The sequence below is a fragment of the Panthera pardus genome, unplaced genomic scaffold (assembly GCF_024362965.1).
Source record: "Panthera pardus isolate Hobbes unplaced genomic scaffold, ASM2436296v1 HiC_scaffold_2, whole genome shotgun sequence".
Taxonomy (NCBI): domain Eukaryota; kingdom Metazoa; phylum Chordata; class Mammalia; order Carnivora; family Felidae; genus Panthera; species Panthera pardus.
The window spans coordinates 115,330,499-115,352,655 of NW_026526765.1; the positions used below are offsets into that span (position 1 = coordinate 115,330,499).

Sequence of the window (22,157 nt, forward strand, 5' to 3'; positions counted from 1 at the left end):
ATGAAATGAAATAGTTATCTAAACTGCCCCTTCATAGTCTTATTTATCCAGTTGAGATACTTCTGTGAGAGAAGAGTATAGATGCCAGGTCCTCGAGGGTCTCCGCATTTCCCTGGAAGGCCAAAGGCAGTAATGCCTCTATAAGTACCCTCACATATCAAAGGGCTTCCAGAATCTCCCTGGAGGAAAACAAGATGGGTAGTGGAGATCAGCATGGAACGTGATCACTAGTGGAATGGAAGAGGTTCCATTTAATGTGGAGCATTCAATGTGGAGTTAAGACCAACCTTGACTTAAATGAAAATTAGTGCTTAAAAGTTCAAAATGTTGGGAAAGATTTTAATATTTTGAAAATTGGCTTACTCAACTTATTTATAAACCAGTGAACATGAAATAAAATGTATTATTGTTCACGTTATCTACTAATTTTGAGACTGATTGTGCTTTAGAAGGAAAACCCTCCTGGGGCACCTGGGTGTCTGAGTCGGTTGAGTACCCGACTTTTGATTTTGGGTCAGGTCATGCTCTCATGGTTCAAGCCCTGTGCTGGGCTCTGTGCTGACAACACAGAGCCTGCTTAGGATTCTCTCTCTCCTCCCTCATCTCTGCCTCTCCCCTGCTTGCACTCTTTCTCAAAATGGATAAATAAACCTTAAAAAAAAAAATAAGGGAAACCCTCCTATTTACATTTTAAAAAATGTTTGTTGATTTATTTTGAGAGAGAGTGACCATGAGTGGGGAGGGGTAGAGAGAGGGAGAGAGATAATTCTTTTTTTTTTTTATTAAACAAATTTTTTTAAATGTTTATTTATTTTTGAGAGAGACAGAGTGTGAGTGGGGGAAGGGCAGAGAGAAAGGGAGACAGAATCCAGAGCAGTCTCCAGGTTCTGAACAAGCTGTCAGCACAGAGCCTGAGGCGGGGCCTGAACCCACAAACCACGAGATCATGACCTGAGCCAAAATTGGACACTTAACCAACTGAGCCACCCAGGTACCCCAGGAGAGAGAGATTTCTGACATGGGGATCTGTCCCACAACCTGGAGGTCATGACCTGTGATGAATCAAGAGTCAGATGCTTAACCGACTGAGCCACCCAGGGGTCCCTGTCATTTTCTTAAAATGCTTAATAATTCAAGAGGTAAAAGAATCAAATGCAGATGGGATGTTGAGGCAAAGAGTAAATACCATGTTTTCTCATTTCTCCAAGCAGATAATTGTTTTCCCAAAGGAACAAAACCAAAGCAAATTTTCCCTTCATCCTGTCAAATAGAAATTTCTCCCTCAAGTCTCTTTGGAGCATCTGACACTAGATGGGAGGTCCCAGAAGCCAGTGATCGCACTTCAGAGCTAACTGCCTCCACTAGCAGAGCCCTTTCAGTTAGCTGTGGGTCAATGCTTTATGCATCCTGTGCCACCAGCTGTGTGATCCTGTTTTCTCTAGTGGAATTCTAGAATCAGCATATTTAAATGTATTTGAGATCCAGAGTCTGAAGTGGCCATTTCACTGCTCTGGCTTTAGGAAAGATTGTTGGTGTTGCACAGAGGGCCACTGAGGCATACGCATGGAGCTCTGCAAGCGCCAGGTCTGAGGGCCCAGCTCCTTCTCAGCCATGTGAAGGCATCAACGATCCCTCCTGTTCAGGCAAAAACTAGCCTTATGAGCGTATGAACTAAGCAACTATGTGCAAGCCTGGGACCCCTCCTGGAATGGTGTGTTTCATGCAGTGCCTGAAATTTTCATAATTAGTCCCTCAGGTTTAATTCACCCATAGCCACTTCTGAGGGGTCTTGGGCACTGAGGGAACGGGAGAAGGACTGCTAAGTTTTGATGGTAGAGGGTGGCTGTTGAGAGGCAGACAGGCATACTGGGATGCTGCCATGGCTTTAGGGTGTTGCGTGTGGTCCCAATGGCATGAAGGTTCTGGGTTCCTGGATTTCCAGAGTGGTGGCTGAAGGGAGGGGAGGGAAGGGGGAGGGCAAAGGACAGGAAGTGCAAAGATGCAGAAGACAGATGTCATCTTTTCCTGAAATTTGCTTAGCCTTGTTCCTGAAATCAAGCCATTCAGATTCTGCCGGTGTTTGGACAAACTTGTGAAAAGAGCAGAGACCTCTGGATCTCTCAGTCTCCAATTTAAACTCCCAGACCACCTACACGGCAGCTCCTTCTCTTCAGAGGAGGCTCTCTCTACAGGGTCTTTGGGAAAGGTGAGAAATGATAAACTCAGAGCTGAAAACTTTATGAGGTGTCTCTTCTACTCCTGTCTTTCAGCAGAGCCCCGTCCTGCTGCTGCTCAGGGGACTCTGGTATGGACACTTGCACATTCTCTGTACTGGGAGTGGAGGCCCTAGAGGAACCCTGACTTCAGCTCTCCTGGATGTCCCAGATTTTCAAATTTAGAGCTGTGTATGTTCATACGAAAAATGAGAAAAACATTGCTTCTCAGTGTTGTTCTTTCTTTTTTTTTTTTTGTAAAATCAAGAAGATGTACTAGATCAACCCATGCCTTAGCAGTGAACTTGTTTTTGATGAACAACTTACTTAAGCTGAGAACATTAAGTTTTTTGACTGGCATCTTATCAAACTTCTTTAAAAAAAGCACTAGGACCCTACAGAAGCCAATGCCATGACAAGACAAAGCATGATGTTACATGTTCTATATCTGCATGAGTAATTCCAACAGCTCAAACATGGGATCTTATTTCACTTACATTGCACGAGTCTTTTCCACCCTTGAGGCTGCCGGCACAAATCATATTCAGTCCAATCACAGGATGATAATCATAGTGCTTTTGATCATTGCAGATTCTTCTGTTTATGACGGTGATATTGACTTCTCTCAGAGTATCTGACTGAGGTGAGTTATTATGAATTTTCCCCCAGCCTGCAACTTGGCACATGGTTCCTGGTTTCACATCATCCCCCTTTTTAGGAAGACGGAGGGTGCTCACATTTTTATTAATTTTTGCCTTTTTGGTCAGCTGTTAGAAGACAAGCATGAAGACTTAACAAAATGAGGTAATCTAGATGGTCACATTTTTACTTAAATTCTAGCCCAACCATCGAGGACCCCATTATGTAACTATAGTCTATAGCTCTAGGGCACCGAGGAAAAAATTTCCATTTGGCAGCCAGAACGTAGGAGGTTCTATGACTTTTAAGTCAACCAAAGGTACATACCTGTAAAAGTTTAAGATCACCTTCATGCGTGTCCTGGTCAAAGCACGGATAGGGATATTGTTTCTTAACAAACATTATCTGCTTTTCTGGCTCGTTCTTGGTTATTGAGTGAGCTCCAAGAATGACCTGGGACGTTCTGTTCCTGAAAACAGACACAGTATATTAACAGGATTTACTCTTTGTATCAGTAGCAGAGCATGTTAAGTGATCAGTTTCACTGTCTCATTTGTAAGTATACCTGCTGTGGAAATACTTGTTTATGGCTCAGAAAGAAAAAAGTGTACGTTGAAGAATAAAAAGTTGCTTGTGAATTCATCGTTATTACCACCAGCTTCTTTATAACATGCTAAACTAGGTTCATTGAAAAGTAAATAACAAGAGAATTCCATAGCAGCTAAGCCAAGTCTTGGGATCATGTGGGTTGGGGCTTTAGTGTTGTATCCCTTAACCCACCTTGAGCTGTGATAGAGAATTTGGTTGCAGAATACTGAAACACAAAGTTCTCAGTGTTCTAGAGACAGAAGCAAAAGGCACTGGATAGTTTAGAGAAATGCACTGGAGGGATCTTTGTAAGATTTAAGTTTGTAACAAACTTAAATGGGCAAACTTCCAGAAATATGACTGCCCAATGAAGGACCCTATTTGCATGGCACTGAGTGTGTGTATATTGGGGGTGGGGGATGGTGATCTGAAGGAGGGGGCCAGGGTTCTTTTTTTACTCCATGCTAAAGGTTCATTTGGTTAATAAAATCAAAATACTCAGGGGGCTCCTTGTTGGCTTAGTCAGTAGAGCATGTGACTCTTGATCTCAGGGTCATGAACTGAAGTCTCATGTTGGGTGTGGAGCCTATTTAAAAAAATTTCTCTGGTATATTAATAATTAAGTGTCAGTCACACTTAGTGCCATTCACAACCTAGTATAAACTACACTAAACAGATAGTTCCAGTGATTTTTCCCCCCATCACACACTGTTATTCCATTACACATAGTTTTCTTCCATTACATCAGCTGATGTGAGTTTCACTCAAGAGGCTAGAACTGTACTTCCAGTAGAGTGCAAATGGATGATGAAATGTTCTATACATCTGCACTGTCCCATATGGTAGCCACTAGCCACATGTGGCTACTGAAAATGTGAAATGTGGCTAGTGCCACCAAGGAACTAAACTTGCAATTTTATTTAACTTCAACTTAAATTCATAGAGCCGCATGGAAATTTACATAACCAATATGACAGTGGCTTTCACAAGGGACAGCCCAGGTTTACAGGTTTGATTTAGAGAATGGAGGAAAACCCAAGCCTGGCAGAGGTTTGAAGGTAGTAGTCAGCAGGTGTTAAGAGATGGCTGAAGTGTGAGAGAAGTTCACTAGGGGAAACGGGAAGGTTTTAGACACGAGCTTTCTCTACTTGACTATTGTGCTCAGGATCCTGAGGGGACACTTCAGTTTTATCCTTCCAGACTGTGGTTTATTCTCTCTAGTCATTGAAGTCAAGGCCAGAAGCAAAGCCCTGCAGCACCTGGACCCAGCAGCTCCAGAGGAAGTGTGGGTGCTCACTGTGGATTCCCCTTTGGTCTGATTCTGTGGGCTTAACTCCCTGCTGGGGTACAGCAATTTCCTGGAGACTTCAGTGATATGAAGTTACACATGAACTTCCTGTGGTTTTAGTGAGATTTATTCTCTTTGTTAATATTCCCCCAAATGAGAATATCTCCACAAACATTTTTTAAAACCCAAGCACTTACAGGACACAGTGAGCTGCAGTCAATACCCAGTTTTTTTCAATCAGAGCCCCGGCACAGATATTTTCTCCTTTAAGTAGCACCATGTAGGGTCTTGAATGAGGAGTCACTTGATTTCCTCCAATAATTTTTACACAGAAATCTGTGAAAAAGGAAAAGGCAACTTAAGTCAGTGCCCACCCCAAAGAGCTCTACCTCAAGCCATGTTTCTAAGACCAGACAAGCATTTCCTCCTTGGAGAGGAGACAGATGAGAGCACCTCCAAACCCCACGCAGGTGTTCAGATGTCTGAATGTAAAGCCCATTCCTATTGGACTCCTGAGAGGGTCCTGCCGTTTCACCCACAGAAACCATGCCATTGGCAGTTCCAGGGATTATCAGGCTGGAGATCTGTCACAACTAGTGACCTCAAGCCTCAGGGCTTGCAAAGGGCAGACAGCTGTGCATTGGTCAGCACCAGTAACAGTTACTACCGGAGATGCTAGTAACGATCTGCACTCCTCCCTCCTCCCTTCCGGCTATTCATCTGGGGAAGTGGAAAAGCTTTTAGAAGACTGAGAGCCGCCCTTGTCACCTAAAGCCCTTGCAAAAAAACACACCTTACAAACTGATATGGCACCATTTAGCTCTGCCCTCACCTACGAGTTCTTTGGTCATTGGGAGCCCTCTGTTTATTGAAACATGTACTCTCCTCATTCCTAAGCTGAGAGAATAATACCTGTTGCACCCAAGGCTCCCCTTCAACCTGCAGACTCAAACACATGGTTTCATGAAGGCCTTCTCCAACGAGGGAGGAGAAGGAAGAAGATGCTATAAGGAGAAAATGGTGCCTTAGTTAAATTTCCTTGATGACAGAGCTGGAGTATGGTTTCATTACTAGAGAACAGGAGACCTACACACAAGCCTCATGATCCATGCTGGTTTAGTGATCTTGTGTCTTTGTGATGTACTCTGAGTCTTCACCTTCCTACACCAGATATTCTTGGGTTTTCCCAAAATATGTCTCCTGACTATTGGCTGAGACTCATGGTTTCTTAAAAAAGGGCACAGGGCCTGCTACTCCATTTATATAGCTAACTCACTGCCATATCCACAGTAAGATGCAAATAATGAGAGTGAGAGAAGGGGAAGAGAGTGACCTGAATGGCTCTCATTTCTGGAAGTGAGTTGGGAAGGGGGAAATTCTAGGCTCTAGAAGGTAAAGGATAAGGAACTTAGAGCAACGCAGAGAACTTCACCCACATCTTAAATTTTCCTTGGGTGAGTCATGGGTGGATAGATTTAAAAGGTGCGTCTTTAGACCTTCTGGGCTGCAGAAATCATGAAGTCAGTAGACTACTTCATTTTTCAGGGTCCCCTGTTTGATGCACACATACACTGGCCTCAGAAAAAAGGTCAACATCTCCTGCAACCAACCACTCCTATGAGGGTCAGGAAAAGGGTTTAGAGCAGGTGAGAAGTTTGGGAAACTAGCAACTCTTGGTCTCCACCCAGAATCAACACGAATGAGCATCTCTGGAGCTGGGGCTGGATGCGAGCATTGTTTAAAAAGCCCTCCAGAGTATTCTAATGTGTAAGAGGGTTGAGATGGCTGGTCCAGAGCATCATGTGATCTGCTGTGTCTGTTCCCTTTACGGGCCCACATTGCTCTCTCTGACCACAGGAAACAAAGCAGAGCAGAGCAAGCTGCTTTTGTTGTTTCCTTTGAAGAAAAGATATCATTGGATTTTTCATCTGCTCTGTTTTCGCTGTTGTCGAGGACTTAACAAGCCCGAACACAGTCATCCTATGCCACCCCTTTGTCCCCCAAATGCTTCAACCTTGTTATTTTAAAAATTTCTTCTCATTTTTAGTTGCAAGGTAAACCATAGAACTTCCTTGGAAATTCCTGGTGAGATAGGTTTTCCATCAGCCCCTGCCCACCATTCCCACCTCCAGAAGCTGATGGACCTGGAGATAAACACATGACTGGTCCTTAACATCAGCACAGTTCAGGCAGCCCCAGACCAGTCCTCACTTTCTTGAAGGATTTCAAGGAAAACCTAGAGCCACCCAGGGGCTACAACCAGTCTTGTGATAATGCTGTGAGTTTCACAGCATTTCAAACTGGTGCCCATGTAGCTCACACAAAACCAGGTAGGTTGGTTACTAGGTGGTGTACCCAAGACTTAGCTTAATACTAAATACCATAGCACTTCCAAAGAGTCAAGGTGGCGACATTCTCAATGATACACTAGCCTAGGGAAATGATACAATTTCAAATCGTTTCTAATTTGTTTTGGGTGACTAAGTCAGGTTTTTGAATTTTATTTAAAACTATGCATTGGGCTGCCTGGGCAGCTCAGTCTGTTGAGCATCTGATTTTGGCTCAGATCATGATCTCACAGTTTGTGAGTTCAAGCCCCACATCGGGCTCCCTGCTGTCAGCCTGGAGCCTGCTTTGGATCTTCTGACTTTCTCTCTCTTCCCCTCCCCTGCTTGCATGCTCCCTCATGCGCTCTCTCTCTCTCGCTCTCTCTCAAAAGTAAATAAAACATTAAAAAAAAAGTATCTATGCATTTTCTACAGAAAGGCTGAATACCACTATTCCTTTCCAGAAAGGTATATTTATTTTCCTAACCCAAGAAGTTTTTTTATTTTTTATTGTTTTAACATTTAGGCAATTTTAGGGGGCAATTTTCAAGGTATAAATTGGCAGTATTAAACCATGGTGGTTCTATTATTTCTTGTGAAGCAATTTTAGAGAAGAAAGAAGGATGTTTTTCCTTTTAAAATAAACAGCTAGAATGTAAGAAAGAATGTTAAAGCTTGAGGAACAAAAAATCTGCTCTTACCCTGAGCTAATATTGCCTAAAGTTCACTGAGAGTCTGCTCCACTTTGCTTAATGGTTATAATGGAAATGATGAGAATCAGTCTTACCTCCAGGAATTAGCAGGAGAAAAATGGCAATCAAGAGAGAGGATGCCAGAAATGTATAGGAGTTCCTCATTGTGGCTGGTATCCCCACCTCAAATCAGTCAACATGAAAATCTGTGTTAGTTCTTCACCGACACTATATATTGAGGGTACAAAGGATGTGGTTTTTGTCTTTCCAATTTGTAACTTGAGCGTTAAGAAATGAAACACAACTGACAACAATGAATAATTGCTCCTTACCCTTGGGCATGCTTTCCTTTGCTAGGACTGCTAAGGCGAAGGATGGTAATTCTATATTGTGGATGGGGGTGAGAGGACCTTGTTGTCCTCTGAACATATTATACAAGGGGAGACTTTATTTTTATTTATTTATTTAAAAATTTTTTTAAAATGTTTATTTTTGACAGAGAGAGAGAGAGACAGAGCATGAGTGGGGGAGGGGCAGAGAGAGAGGGAGACACAGAATCCAAAGCAGGCTCCAGGGTCTGAGCTGTCAGCACAGAGCCCAATGTGGGGCTCGAACTCACAGACTGTGAGATCATGACCTGAGCCGAATTCGGACGTTCAACTGACTGAGCCATCCAGGTGCCCCTACAAGGAGAGACTTTAAAATGTCTCAGCAGAAATTTTGAGGATTTTAGTTTTCATCAATAGCAGAACTATCTTCTGTATCCACTAATGGCATCTGTTAAGACTTAAATTAGAGGTTGGAAAAGTGTCCTAAAAATTGATCACCAATCATATTTTTTTCTAGTTATCTCCTTGGGTTATGTAAGGATTAATAGGCCAAGGCCAGGTAGAGGTGCATAAGGAAGTCTTATTTATTAGGAAGTTCCTCCCTACATTTTCCTTCCCCATTTTGTGGAGGATAATTTATTGTGCTCTTGTCTGAAGTCTGTGGCAGGTATGGAGACAGAGGGAGGTGGGGGGAGGAGGTGGTGGCTCTTTGTAGCCCTCTGTGCTTCCCCTGATTGCTTGATGATACAACTTCAGATATAAGAAAGATACTGAGTTTCTCCCTCCCTCTCTCCCTCTTTCCTTCTCTCTTTCCCCCCACCCTTCCTTTTCTCCCTCTCCCCCTTTCACCTCCCTTTCTTCCTTCTTTCTGGATTTAGTTAAAGAAGGAAAATGGTAGACATGGCTATTTTGTTCTAATATATTAAAATTTTTTTTTTAGTGTTTATTTATTTTTGAGAGAAAGAGACAGAGTGCACATGGGGAAGGGCAGAGAGAGAGGGAGACACAGAATCTGAAGCAGGCTCCAGGCTCTGAGCTGTCAGCACAGAGCCCAATGTGGAGCTCGAATCATCAACCAGGAGATCATGATTTGGGCTGAAGTCAGACGCTTAACTGACTGAACCACCCAGGTGTCCCATTTTTGTTCTAATATTGAAGAATGTCTTTAAGACAGATGAACCTCAGTCCCTCAAGGAAGAATATTCTATATTCTTTCTATTAGAAATATCTTATTCTTCTTTTCTGAGCTGAGGATGTGGTCTTTACTATAATACATATGTTCTTTCAGGATGTTTGGTGTTACACCAACCATCCCCAGAGTTAACATGCTGATAACTTCAGACCTGGTGGTTACTTTTTCAGAAATCACATGACCTTATTATAAGGGAGTCACACTGAGACCCCAATGTTTCCTTTTCCCCAGATAATACTAGTGCATTAAAGGTTCATCGTGAAAGGTTATCATTTTCAGTAACAGCAATGGGATACCCAGCTTCTGGTTCTGGCAAGTAATTTTAGTTCAGACTTAAAAAAAAGCTGGGTCTTGATTGCCTATAGCTACAGAAAGTTTCCTAAAGCAAACAGTGACAATTCTGTTCTTTTTACATGAATGTGGTTGCTATTCCCCCATTCGTGTTAACTTTTAAGAGCTTTACGAAATATAATTTACATACCATTAAGTTAACCCATTTAAAGTTTATAATTCAATGGTTTTGAGTCTATCTACTGAGTTGTGCAACCATCACCATAACTCATTCTAGCACATCTTCATCATTGCCAAAGAAGCTTTGAACCCATTAACAATCCTTTGAACCGATTACTCTCCTTCCTCCACACCCCTGCCCTGGACAACTACTATTCCAATTTCTGTCTCCATTGGTTTGCCTATTTGGGACATTTCACATACAAAGAACTGTAGAATATGTACTCTTTTGTTACTTTAAAAAAATGTTTATTTATTTTGAGAGAGAGAGAGAGAGAGAGAGAGCGAAGGTGAACATGAACAGGGAAGGAGTGGTGGGGGGGGTGGAGACAGAGAGAGACAGAGAGAGAGGGAGATTGAATCCCAAGCAGGCTCCTCTCTGTCAGGGCAGAGCCCAGTGCGGGGCTCGATCCCATGAACTGTGACCTTATGACCTGAGCCAAAATCAAGAGTCTGATGCCCACCCAACTGAGCCACCCAGGCACCCCTCTGACTTCTTTCACTTAGCACAATGGTTTTGAACTTCTTAATGTAACATGTATCAGTATTTCATTCCTTTTTGTTACCAAATAATCTATCACATGGATATACCACATTTTATTCATCCACTCATCAGTTGATGGATACTGGACTATTTCTACTTTTTACTTATTATGAACAATGCTGCTATAAACATTTAGGTATCCATTTTTGTATGGATATGTTATCATTTTTTTGGGTATATACCTATGATTGAGATTACTGGGTTATATGGTAACTCTATGTTTAGCTGTTTGAGGAACTTCTCAATTGTTTTTCAAAGTAGCTGCATCATTTTACATTCCCCTCAACATTGTATGAAGGTTCCAATCTACAACACTGTAGAAGGTTTCTACATCATTGGCAGTACTTGTCGTTGTTGTTTGACAATTGCCATTAGAGTGGGTGTGAGGTAGTAACCACTGAGGTTTTGACTGTCGCTTCCTTAATAACTACGAGCTTCTTTTCGTGTGCTTACTAGTCATTTATTTATCTTTTTAGGAGAAATGTCTATTCAAATATTTTGCTTTAAACAAATTGGGTTGTCTTTTTATTATTGAATTTTAAGTGCTCTTTATATATCCTGGATATGACTCCCTTATAAAATATATGATTTGTTACTATTTCCTCCCAGTGGAGGGCTTGTCTTTTATTTTTCTTGATGGTGTTCTTTAAAGTACCAAAATTTTAAATGCTCACCAACCTCTTTTGTCTGGGTCTTTGTTGTCACATCTAAGAAATCACATCCTCTTTCATCTCAAAGCACAATTTACAGATAGAAGATTACTGATTAGACAGGAATATCTAACTCCTTTCACTCCCACCCTAAATGTGAAGTCTTATTTCCTCTCAGTGAGATTTTCCCTTTCTTATCTATTGGTGTCTTTATCAAAGGAACTGAATCAGTTCCCAGAATCATCAACCCAGAAATAATAAACACTAACAAATTATTCGTCATTATCCCTCCTTTCTCAGATTCTGGTCTGTGTCACTTGCATGTTTTTTGGTCTATCACCATGACATTGACTTCTCTCAAGGTATTCAAATTTGCACATGAGTCTCTTTTGGCACTTTCCCGTTCTGCTGCATAACACTGGGTCTTCTATTTTTCGTAGCTTAAGTATTTCTATAGCTTTGGTTACAGTAACTTTACCTTCCAGCTAGAAGACAGACAGGAGATGCAGTTTTGGGCAAGGAAAACAGGAACACGACCCAGAAAATAGCTCTGATTAAAATAGGTCTTGCTTATTTAATATGTTCTAATGAAAGACATGGCTGAAGACACGTTCTGACCTGACAATCCACAATCGATTTTTAAAAAAGTCACAGCATAGGATAGGTGTGTTATGCTAGGCTAGTCTAGGTTAACTTGAGTTCAGTTGGCCATTTAGTGATAAAATTATATTGGTGGTGGCTGATAGTTCTGGGTTTGAAAACCTGTAGTGGGGAACTCAGTCACCATTCAGATGGTCTTAGGTTTGTGAACTGACTGGTAATGAGACCTATGGAAGAAAACCAAGGCTCCTGGTACAGTGGGGCAGAGTAGAAGAGGGGCCAGGGTTAGTGGAAATGTGGCTTTCCCATTTCTGAGCATGTGCAAGCCAGCCTGAGGGTCTCACCTGCCTTTGAGGGCTCACCCACACTCCATTCTTTTCTTTCATTTGCCAAGCCCTCTTCTTGGCTCACTACCTTGCTCCCTTTTAAAAAAGTCAAGACCAGGAGAGTACAGAGTGTGATCAAGTTTGAATACACAGAAGAGGGAGCCAATTTTAGTTCTTTTCATCTTTTCATCATACCTCAAGCTCAGTTTCAAACAGCCAAGGGTCTTGGTATGATGGACTTTGTAAAAACAGAGGACAACAGAGTAGTGGCCAGTGTCACATTCTCATCATTGCACTGGGTTCAGCCCTTACTTCCTGACGTTTGACTGTCCCCACTTCCTCAGTGGCTCCTCCGAGTAACTGGTGCTCCCGGGCCCATCTTGCTAACATTTAGAAGCTGAAACAGCCACAAGGGAAAGCCTTTCCATAGAACATGGCATCAGATGCCCACATGCACCTTCTTTCCTTCTCTGCCACTCATGCTTTCTCATGGCCTTCATACTTGTTATCTGGTTGGATGGACAAGGGGGAAGAACTCTTTTTTTTTTTTTTAATGTTAATTTTTTTGAGAGAGAGAGAGAGCACAAGCAGGGTAGGGGCAGAGAGAGAGGGAGACACAGAATCTGAAGCAGGCTCCAGGCTCCAAGCTGTCAGCACAGAGCCCGACGAAGGGGCTGGAACCCATGAACCGTGGGATCATGACCTGAGCTGAAGTGGGACTCTTAACTGAGCGCCCCAGGTGCCCAGGTGCCCCAAGGAGGAAGAAAAACTCTTAAAGAGACTTTTAATCTTAATGAATGGACTCAAGTTAGAATCTGAGAAACATGTATCTGTGAGGCAGATCCTCTCAAGCTCTCTTGTGCACAAGCACACAGGAGAGCAATGAGCATGCCAGTATGGTGGACCCTGAAAGGGTAACCATGTTAAAGTCCTCACACCCTCTGTGTGGTTTCTCTAGCAACATCACCTCACTGGCCACAGTGGCAGAGGTGAGAGGGAGATTCACAACTTTACTCTAAGAATACAAACCCCTCACCTCTCCTATTGTTCTCCCCCTCCTTATAAAGACAAGGATGGTAGGTCCTGAAGGAAACCTGGCTACTTCTACTACTTTCTCAAAACCAGAGCCCCAAATTCTCTAGCCTTCCTGTGACTATCTTTGCCACTGTCTGGATTAATTCCATCCCTTATTCAAAATTATTTGGGAAATACTTACGGAGGGCCTGTTATGCATGAGGTACTCTTCTAGGTGTTGGAAGGCAGAGAAGTAAAAAGACAAAAATACCTATTCTGTGGAACTTTCATTCCAGTGAAGGAGGCAGAGAAACAAATAAACACCATCTAAGTTTATCAGATGTAAATGATATGAAGAAAGAGGCAGTGGGGAAAATAAGTCAGGGGAGGGAGTTGCCTTTCACTACCCAGGATGCTGGATGGGGATTAGAGTCTGGGGAGGAGGGGCGACCTTGAATGAGAGGTCCCCTTGATAGTCCTAAGGCAGACAGTGTAGGGAGTCATGATGTAAGTAATGGGGGGATGGGGAATATGGGAGGAGAGCTCTAGGGCCCTCTCTTTACTTTTGAATTGGGGGGTGTGGGGATCCCCAGAGCTTTCTCTTAACTCCTGCTGGGGAAGTTCCTTATCAGCCCCCTTAGGACTAGTGTGAACCTTCTCTCTATTCACACTCTGCCTCCCAACCCTGCCTTCTCTAGCGCGCTTTGTGCAGGGTAGCAGATAATCATTTTAAACACAAGTCTGATCACATCACTGTCTGGCTTAAAAGACTTTCCCCTTTTCTTCCCTGTATAATTTGAACTTCTTACCATGGTTTACAATGCTTGGCTCCATTGTCCTCTGTCCTGTGTCCCCTCTTTCTCAAATCTCAAGAGAACTCTTTTTTCTTCCACTTGCTCCAAATGAGTTTTCCACAAAGACTCCTCTTACACAAGCTGTTCTTCCTGCCTGCAAACTCCTTGCCCTTTTCCTGCTTATTGCTGCATCTTCTCTATGATGACTTCCCTGACCCCCTTCTTGGTTATCTCTGTCACTGATGAGAAAAGAATCAGGGCTGTTCATTGATTTTGTCTCTCCCACTAGCCTGAGAGTGCCTTTAGGGCAGGACCTCAGTACTCTTTATCTTCCGAGGAAGAGAAAAGCAGACTCATCCTCATAGTTGGACCCTGATTTTTCTTGCTGATCACAAATGTTCTCAAAGACCACCAATATCAGACAAGGCAAGAAAACTCAGGAGTCATGTTTGAGCAAAAGCAAAAAGCAAAACAACAACAACAAAAGCAAATGAAGATGAGTATACCACAAAAGTGACCAAACACCCCAAGGTCACTGCTACTTCTTTAATAGAGTCTCTCTCCATTTTTTCCACCTCGTAGGTAAGTGAGATTAAGATGCCCCAGTCAGAGAATTGCCCCACTTCTTGACAACTCTCAGTTTAGAGCTAACTCGTATCCTCGAACCCTCCCCCAAACTGCCTGACACAAGCCCAAATCCTATGATAAGCTCCATCCAACACTCTCTTACTGAGCCACCTCGTGGGTCCTCAGGGTGTACGGGTCTCTTGCTGATCAAGTTTCAGTAAGCCCAGTTTGGTTTGACTGTAGGGGAGTTCACCACTTTGGATTGCCACGTCCTGCACGTTAGGACTTTTCTCACTATCTGTTTAATTGCATTGAATTTCAAGAGAGGGAACATCTGTAGCAATAGTGCTGGGTCACACCTGTGGTTCGTACCCATATTCTGGCATCAGCTGACCTTGGCTGTGAGGCCCTGTGTGCGGAAACCACTTTCAGGTGAAACTGACAAAATTCAAAAATGATTACTGGGAAAAAAAACCAGGAAAAAACATTGAGAAAAACCACCTGAAGGTGCTGAAGAACCCCTTCAAATGACTGTGGATCACAGCATGGATGGGAAATTGCCCTTTTAACGGAAAATATTTGGGATATAGGGTGGGCCCCAAGAAAATGTTTGCCCTTCTTGAAAAAAACAAGGACAACATAGTATTTATATGAGAGAATGGATGAAAGTAAGCCATGAACCTAGTTTATTCAGATTTGACCAGTTCTTTCAAGGGCTTCCTCTTCCCGCGCCCGCTATTTTTTAATGTCTAACAGTCTAATACCAGTCATTTCCTATGGTTCAACCCAATGCAAAGGAACGTGGGGTAACACTAATTTTATAGTAGCAAGTCACTTGTAATCATAGAGGACACATAATTTGCTTGACTATGTTAAACATGCTTATGAAAAAGTCTGCAACAAAATATAGCCGAATATTAACAGTGATTGTGTGGGGTTGATAATATTAGAATGCTATTGTTACCTTTCCTGTTTTTCAAAATTTTAATGTTGCTATTTAGAGTGAAAAAATATTTTAAAATAATAAGCGAAAATGGTCATGCATTTCACTTATTGGATAGGATCTGGTCTTTGCTTATAGACATAAGTATCATATAGATATAAACATTAAAAGATATGATATAGATATTAAAAGATACAGATACGGTAAATACTGTAAATATTATAACAACATGACACTGAATGTTCTGGCCCACTTTTTTCTCCAGCCCTTTTTCGTTTTGGACGTCAAAGTCATTTTCACAACCCTTCCCACCGCCCCCACCCCCACTCCCCAAAGTGCCTTGAGAAAGAGGTGCTCAGAATACTAAGAGGTCACCCTGAGCAGTTCTTTGATTAAAGCTCCTACCCAGATTTCCAGCTCTTTGATTCAAGTCGTGTAGTGTCTTTTGTAAGGTGTAAGGCGGCATTTCATGTCCTCCTATAATCTCCCCCAGGATTCTGGAAAAACTGAAAGTGATCCAGAGGGAAATCCTATCTTCCCCCGCCACACTTTGCCTCGGGAAATTTGGCTATGACTACTGGTTTACCTTGAACACAGACGTGTGCTCCGCGTCAGGAAGAGAGGGTCAAAGCAGTGCAGAGGCTTGCTGCCTCTTCCGGCAGCGTTCTCCTCTGTAATTAACATCTCCTGTGGGGCTCACACCCTTGACAGTGTTTTCTCATGATAATGTAGTACTCTGTATTCAGGTGAATTTTATCAAAAGCAAACATTCCTATTGTGTTTAGGTTTTTAAATTAGTTTTTCTGCCACAGGTCTAAATTGATTTCTCTCTCTGTTTTGAAATTTTTAGGGCAAACAGGAGACATATATGGAAATACTTTTGTAATTAAAAAATTTTTTTTTAACATTTATTCATTTTTGAAAGACAGAGCACGAATGGGGGAGGGGCAGAGAGAGAAGGAGACACAGAATCCGAAGCAGGCTACAGGGTCTGAGCTGTCAGCACAGAGCTGACACGGAACTGGAACTCACCAACTGCGAGATCATGACCCGAGCTGAAGTCGGACACTTAACCCACTGAGCCACCCAGGAGCCCCTAGAAATGCTTCTTTTTTTAAAAAGTAATGGTTCTCTAACTATAGTGTCATAATAGCTCCTCAGAGCGCCTACTTAAAATGCAGGTTGTCTAGGCCCACTGCAGAGACCCTGGTTCAGAGTCTTAGAGGGGATCCTGGGAACCTTCATTTTAAGTAAACACCTCAGGTGATTCTGAGGCAGGTGGTCCCCAGAGAAGTTCTGAATTTATAAGGCTGTGACCAAGTGTTAAAAAGTAGTGAGTTATTCTACTTTAGCTCTTCATGCAGGCATTTCTCTCAGAGGGCATTTTACCAGCGGCCATTTGATCATAGGTGTGAATAGGTAGCTGGAGGACAGAGTGGTCAGAGGCTAAAGGGCTGGAGTGGGATGGCCCAAGGCTGCAGTGGTCTTGGTAGGACACCCACGCCTGGCTCTGGGCCCCAAACAAACCTTCTGGTCCTTCTTTTGCACGAGGGACAATTCTCCACCTTCTGATTTGGCAGCTAGAATGTTCAGACCCTGCTAAGATTGTTACAATTGAAAAAATGCCTTATTAGTTACAAAGGTACCTGTGCAAATACAGGCACGGTTTCATCTTAACCCCTGAAAAAGAAAAAGTGACCTTTGGGGCGATTGGTTACACCCTGGGTATTCTGGCTGGACACAGAGACTAAGGGGAGACTTAGTTTCCCTCCTTCTTCCTCCCTTCACCTAGCTCCTTCTAGGTAATTCCTGGGCATGGAGAGGTTCTAAATATGGCTGGAGAATTCACATTTCCCCCCATGTAAGCCTGAGTGATTTATAAAGAAATAAAACTCACTGCCTTAGTTTCGTGAGCCTCACGTTAGCTTAGCTCACCAAACCAGTCTGGTTCTGCACTGAACACGATGGTATACCTTAAACATAATAAAGTTACAGGTTTTTAGTGGCTTTTATTTATCTTTCTCTTTTCCCCCTTATTTGTTATTATATATACAGAAAACAAGGCAAGGCAGATGAGCTAAAATAGGGGTGGGGCTATAAATTATATGTTGTAGCCCAACAACACATGTTGACTAATGTCCCCAGGGGAAAGGCAAATAGCAAATTCGTTAAGTTCACTTTTGCTTGTACTTCTAATTCCAGAGGCTGAAATCACAGCAAGACCTTTTTCCTGAGCCATTTACATATTATTTTATTTTTTTCTTTTCGTGCCATTATTCCACGACTATTTTTGGATGACTTCTGCAAAGGTGAATAAAACATAGTCCTTACCTTCAAAGAGCTAAGTAGTAGAAAGATACAGAAGACAAAGCTGTGGACAAATACACAAATGATCACAATGCTACACAGTGTGCTGAGTGCCTTGGGAGTATAAACGAGGAATGCAAAGAATTCAGAGACACAGGAAATACTATTGGTAGAGAGCCCGGAAGGTCTTCAGGAAGAATGCAGATTTAATTGCGTATTTATTTCTGAGGGAGATTGAAAACAGCACAAAATTTCAGCAGGCGAGGCTGGAGAGGACTTCCAGTTCAGGTAGAGGTAAGTAAAAGGCAGACAGCCTGGGATCATGAGACTGACACAGGTTGCTTACAGAGAACTGGTAAACAGATCTTAATAATTTATCACATTTAAATGCCTTTAGAATCTAGGCCTGACACTTATCTACAAGCCAGTCTTTAAAATGAAAACTGTTAGCCATGTGATATTTTTAAGGCCCCAACTTGACTTGCTATTATTCTTTTAATTGTTCAGGTTCAATTATTTTTTATTTTTTTTTAACATTTATTTTTGAGACAGAGAGAGAGAGAGGGACAGTGTGAGCAGAGAAGGGCAGAGAAAGAGGGAGATACAGAATCTGAAGCAGGATCCAAGCTCTGAGGTGTCAGCACAGAGCCCATTGCAGGGCTCGAACTCACAAGCTGTGAGGTCATGTCCCAAGCTGAAGTCAGATGGGTAACCGACTGATCCATCCAGGCGCCCCAGGTTCAGGTTTTTGTAGCTTCTACAATTTCCCATGGTATCTTTGGATAACAGTGTCTTGATGCTTCTCTTCGCCAAGAATTCAAAGCACCTTTCTCTGTCTTTCCTATCCCTGGGAAGTAGGAAGTATCAGGCAATAGAGTTTCTTTTCTTAAAGCTCAAAAAACAAAAAGATTAAAGACTTAACCCTACGTCACACAGAGCAGAGTGGGAAGAAATCCCATTCTCCTATTTCTGCTGTTCCTATTCTGTTCATTTCCTTCTACAGGCTGCATTGTCTCAGTCTCAGGTTGGACATTGTGTTATTCACATTAAAAATCTCACAACATTCCATGGCAAGATTATAATTTGGACTGGTAGCTTAGTAAATTATATTAAAGAAAACAAATCAACAACTATACTACTACTAGTAAAAAACTTATCTATGATTTTTTAGGCACTGGTTAGCTCCAGACATTGGTTCTAGTGTTGACTATAATGCAAGATGGGTGTTATGATTCCCCATGTAGAGATAAGGAACATGAAGTTTAGATACGACAATTAGTGTGCCCAGGTTCATATAACTAATAAATGGCAATGCAGTGTTCTTTCTTTATTTATTGATTTATATTTTAGAGAGAGCGTGTGCAAGTGCAGGAGAGAGGCAGAGGGAGAGAGAGAATCTTTTTTTAATGTTTATTCATTTTGAGAGGAGAAAGTTGGGGGGAGGGGCAAAGAGAGAGGGAGAGAATCCTAAGCAGGTTCTGATCTTCAGTGATGTGCCGAGCTCGGGGCTCAATCCCAAGAACTTTGAGATCATGACTTGAGCTGAAATCAAGAGTCAGATGTTCAACCAACTGAGCCACCTGGGTGCTCTGGCAATGCAGTGTTCTAGCCCAATTCTACATCATGTAAAAACCATAATCTTTGGGGTGCCTGGGTGGCTTGGGAGTCCCACTTCAGCTCAGGTCATAGTCTTGCGTTTGTGAGTTGGAGCTCCACATCGGGCTCTGTGCTGACAGCTCAGACCCTGGAGCCTGCTTTGCATTCTGTGTCTCTCCGTCTCTTGGCCCCTCCCATGCTCGTGCTCTGTCTCTCTCTGTCTCTCAATAATAAATAAATGTTAAAAAGAAAATTTAAAAAAACGATAATATTTTCATTGTGAATTACTGTTTTCCTAAAGTAGTGACTCTTTAACATTTTTATTTTTTATTTTTGAAATACATAGACATTTGAGAATCTGATAAAGTATAGATACACATATGCACACAAATACTTGCATATTTTTGGGGGGAGATTCACAGACTTTTTCATGTCTATCCATGACCTTGAAGGAGCTCATGGATCCCATGTTATGAATCCCAGCTCTGAAGATACCATTGAACTGTAAGATATCACAGTGTGTGGTTAAGAGCATGAACTCTGGGCTCAAATCCCAGGCCTAGCAGTAGATGACTTCAGTAAATTTAATTAAGCTCTCTGTGCCTTAGTTTTCTTATATATAAAAATGGAGCTGATAACATTGATACTTAAAAAAAAATTAAATGTTGGAGTGCCTGATTGGTTAAGTGTCCCACTCTTGATTTTAGCTCAAGTCATGATCTCATGGTTAATGGGATTGGGCTCTGCTCTGACAGCATGGACCCTGCTTGGGGTTCTCTCTCTCTCTCTTTCTCTCTCTCTCTCTCTCTCTCTGTCCTTCCCCCACTTGCATGCATGTGCTCTCTCAAAATAAATAAATAAATAACTTAAAAAATTAAATGTTAATATAAGTAAATCATTTAGAATGCTGCCATGTTTTATTGTAAGTTTTATTATTAAATGTTAGCAAATATATGTATATTTGGACTGGATTATTTTATAATGATATTATTTCTTTCTTCACTCCCCCCACCACTGGAAAAAAGAGACTTGCGAACTCATTCTGAAACCAAAAGTCTTGAGATCTATCTATCTGAGAGCTATGACTAATCAGTGTATTTGTATGACTGAATGAGTCATCTATATACCCCCAACTTAGTGGCTTTGTTGATCATTCACTTAAGGGTTTTGCTCTATAGATCTGGCCTGAATTTAAGATTGTCACCAGATACAGTCAATGCTTTCTTATTTTACTGTAGACGTAAAAGGTACATTTTCATCTTAAAAAGTCAATATGCCTTTGAGCTAGCAAAGACAACTAGTAACATTAAAAACTATTGGAAATGAAGTTTTGATTTCTTTTTCCCTTTTACACAATGTTAAACATAAACTAAAGCAACATAGTATTCTATTTTCTCATGAATAAAACTAAAAAGCATGTGAAAATGTGTCTTACTTCCAAGTAAGGAGAATGAGGAGACACATGGAGATAGGGAAAGCAAAAGGAAAAGAATGTTCGTGGCCTCTGTTACCCACATAGGGAGACCACTTTGTTTCAGGTATGGACATTAGCAATATATAATGAAACGCAAGGATGTGGGTTTTTTTCTTTTCTTTTTTTTAATTTCTCTGCTATGCTGTTAAAGATTTTAGTGTTATGTTACTTGGAAACATAATCTTATTTTAGCGATGGTGTGGTTACTTATTTGTCTCACAGACAAAGTCATTTCCTTTGGGCTTAGCCCTCTTCTACCCTAAAGGGTAAGCTGTGGAGACTGATAGATTAAGAGCATGTGATAGAAAATTGCTCTCCTTTTGACCACTTCTTTCACTTTCAAATACGAGTTTATTTTAGAAAGCTGAGAATTCAAATCTATGTCAGAAATTGCTTTGAAATATCATCTTTAAACCTAAGGATATATATTAGATACATTCATTGTTGAGGCTGCTGGGTGACCACCAAGGAAAAACTGAAGCTAGAGTCTTAACTCACATCATTCAACCATAAAAGCACTAAATGAAGATACAGATAAATATTCATATATGTGTAGAAATGAGAGACTTTGAAATATGGCATCAAGGAATTTAGAAATCAAAATGATTGATGGACTTAATCATAAAAAGTTAAAGCTTCTGCCCCTTAAAACATAAAACATAAAGTCAGATTGCACACATTTTCCATAGATGTAACATAGATGGGTATTTTCACAAAGCGAGAAGAAAAGATGAACACCTGAAAAGACAGATGATCAGAGAATTTGAACTAGTAATTTCCAGAGAAGATGTAAAAAAGGCTGCTATATTCCTACTCTATGGAAGAATGCATTGGCACACAGCACAAATTATCGATAATAAAAATGCAATTTAAAACATTTGGGTACCACATTTGCCTGTTAAACTGGTAAAAATTAAAAAAAAAACGAAAAGAGTACTCTGTTGGAAATTCTGATGTGTTGACAGTTATTTCAAACTGTTCCTATCTTTCTGGAAGGCAATACATGTAAGGGTTATTAAATTATGCATGATCTTTGACTCAACAGATCATTTCTCGGAATTAAAAAAATTGTGGAGGTGCATAAAAATTTAGCCATAAGGAGTTCCATTGCCTTATCATTCTGTGACAAAGAAAAGTTGAAAGTAATCTAAATGCCCCCAAATAAGGAATTAAGTCCCTTAGTTCCTCATTGCTACTGTAACAAATTACCACAAACTTAGGGGCTAAAAAAAAACAATAGTGTATTATTTTACAGTTGTGTAGGTCACAAGTTTGATGTGGGTCCCGCTGGGCTAAAATCCAGGTGCAGCAAGGTTGCATTCCTTTCTGGAACCTCTAGATGAGCATCCATTTTCTCACCTTTTCTAGCTTCTAGAGGACACCTGTGGATCTTGGCTTGCAGCCCCCTTCCCGTTTCAAAGCCAGCAATGCCTGGGGGAGTCTTTTCTCACAGTGCATCACTTCTACATGGACTCTTCTGGACCAGTTGCCTCCACTTTGAAAGATGCCTGTGATTACATTGGGCCCACCCAGGTCGTCTCCCTATTTTAGGGTTGAGCTGATT

At 41.5% G+C, this 22,157-nt stretch overlaps 1 protein-coding gene across 1 annotated transcript; it reads right to left on the minus strand.

Annotated features, from left to right (window-relative positions):
• Positions 1-7,962, minus strand: GZMA (granzyme A). The gene is made up of 5 exons (XM_019414242.2): positions 7,843-7,962; positions 4,926-5,064; positions 3,180-3,321; positions 2,711-2,980; positions 1-179 (listed from the first exon to the last, which is right to left on the minus strand). Exons 1-5 carry the CDS (start codon positions 7,910-7,912, stop codon positions 15-17), a joined length of 786 nt encoding a protein of 261 aa, XP_019269787.1. The 5' UTR covers positions 7,913-7,962; the 3' UTR covers positions 1-14.
• Positions 7,963-22,157: the final 14,195 nt, after the last annotated feature.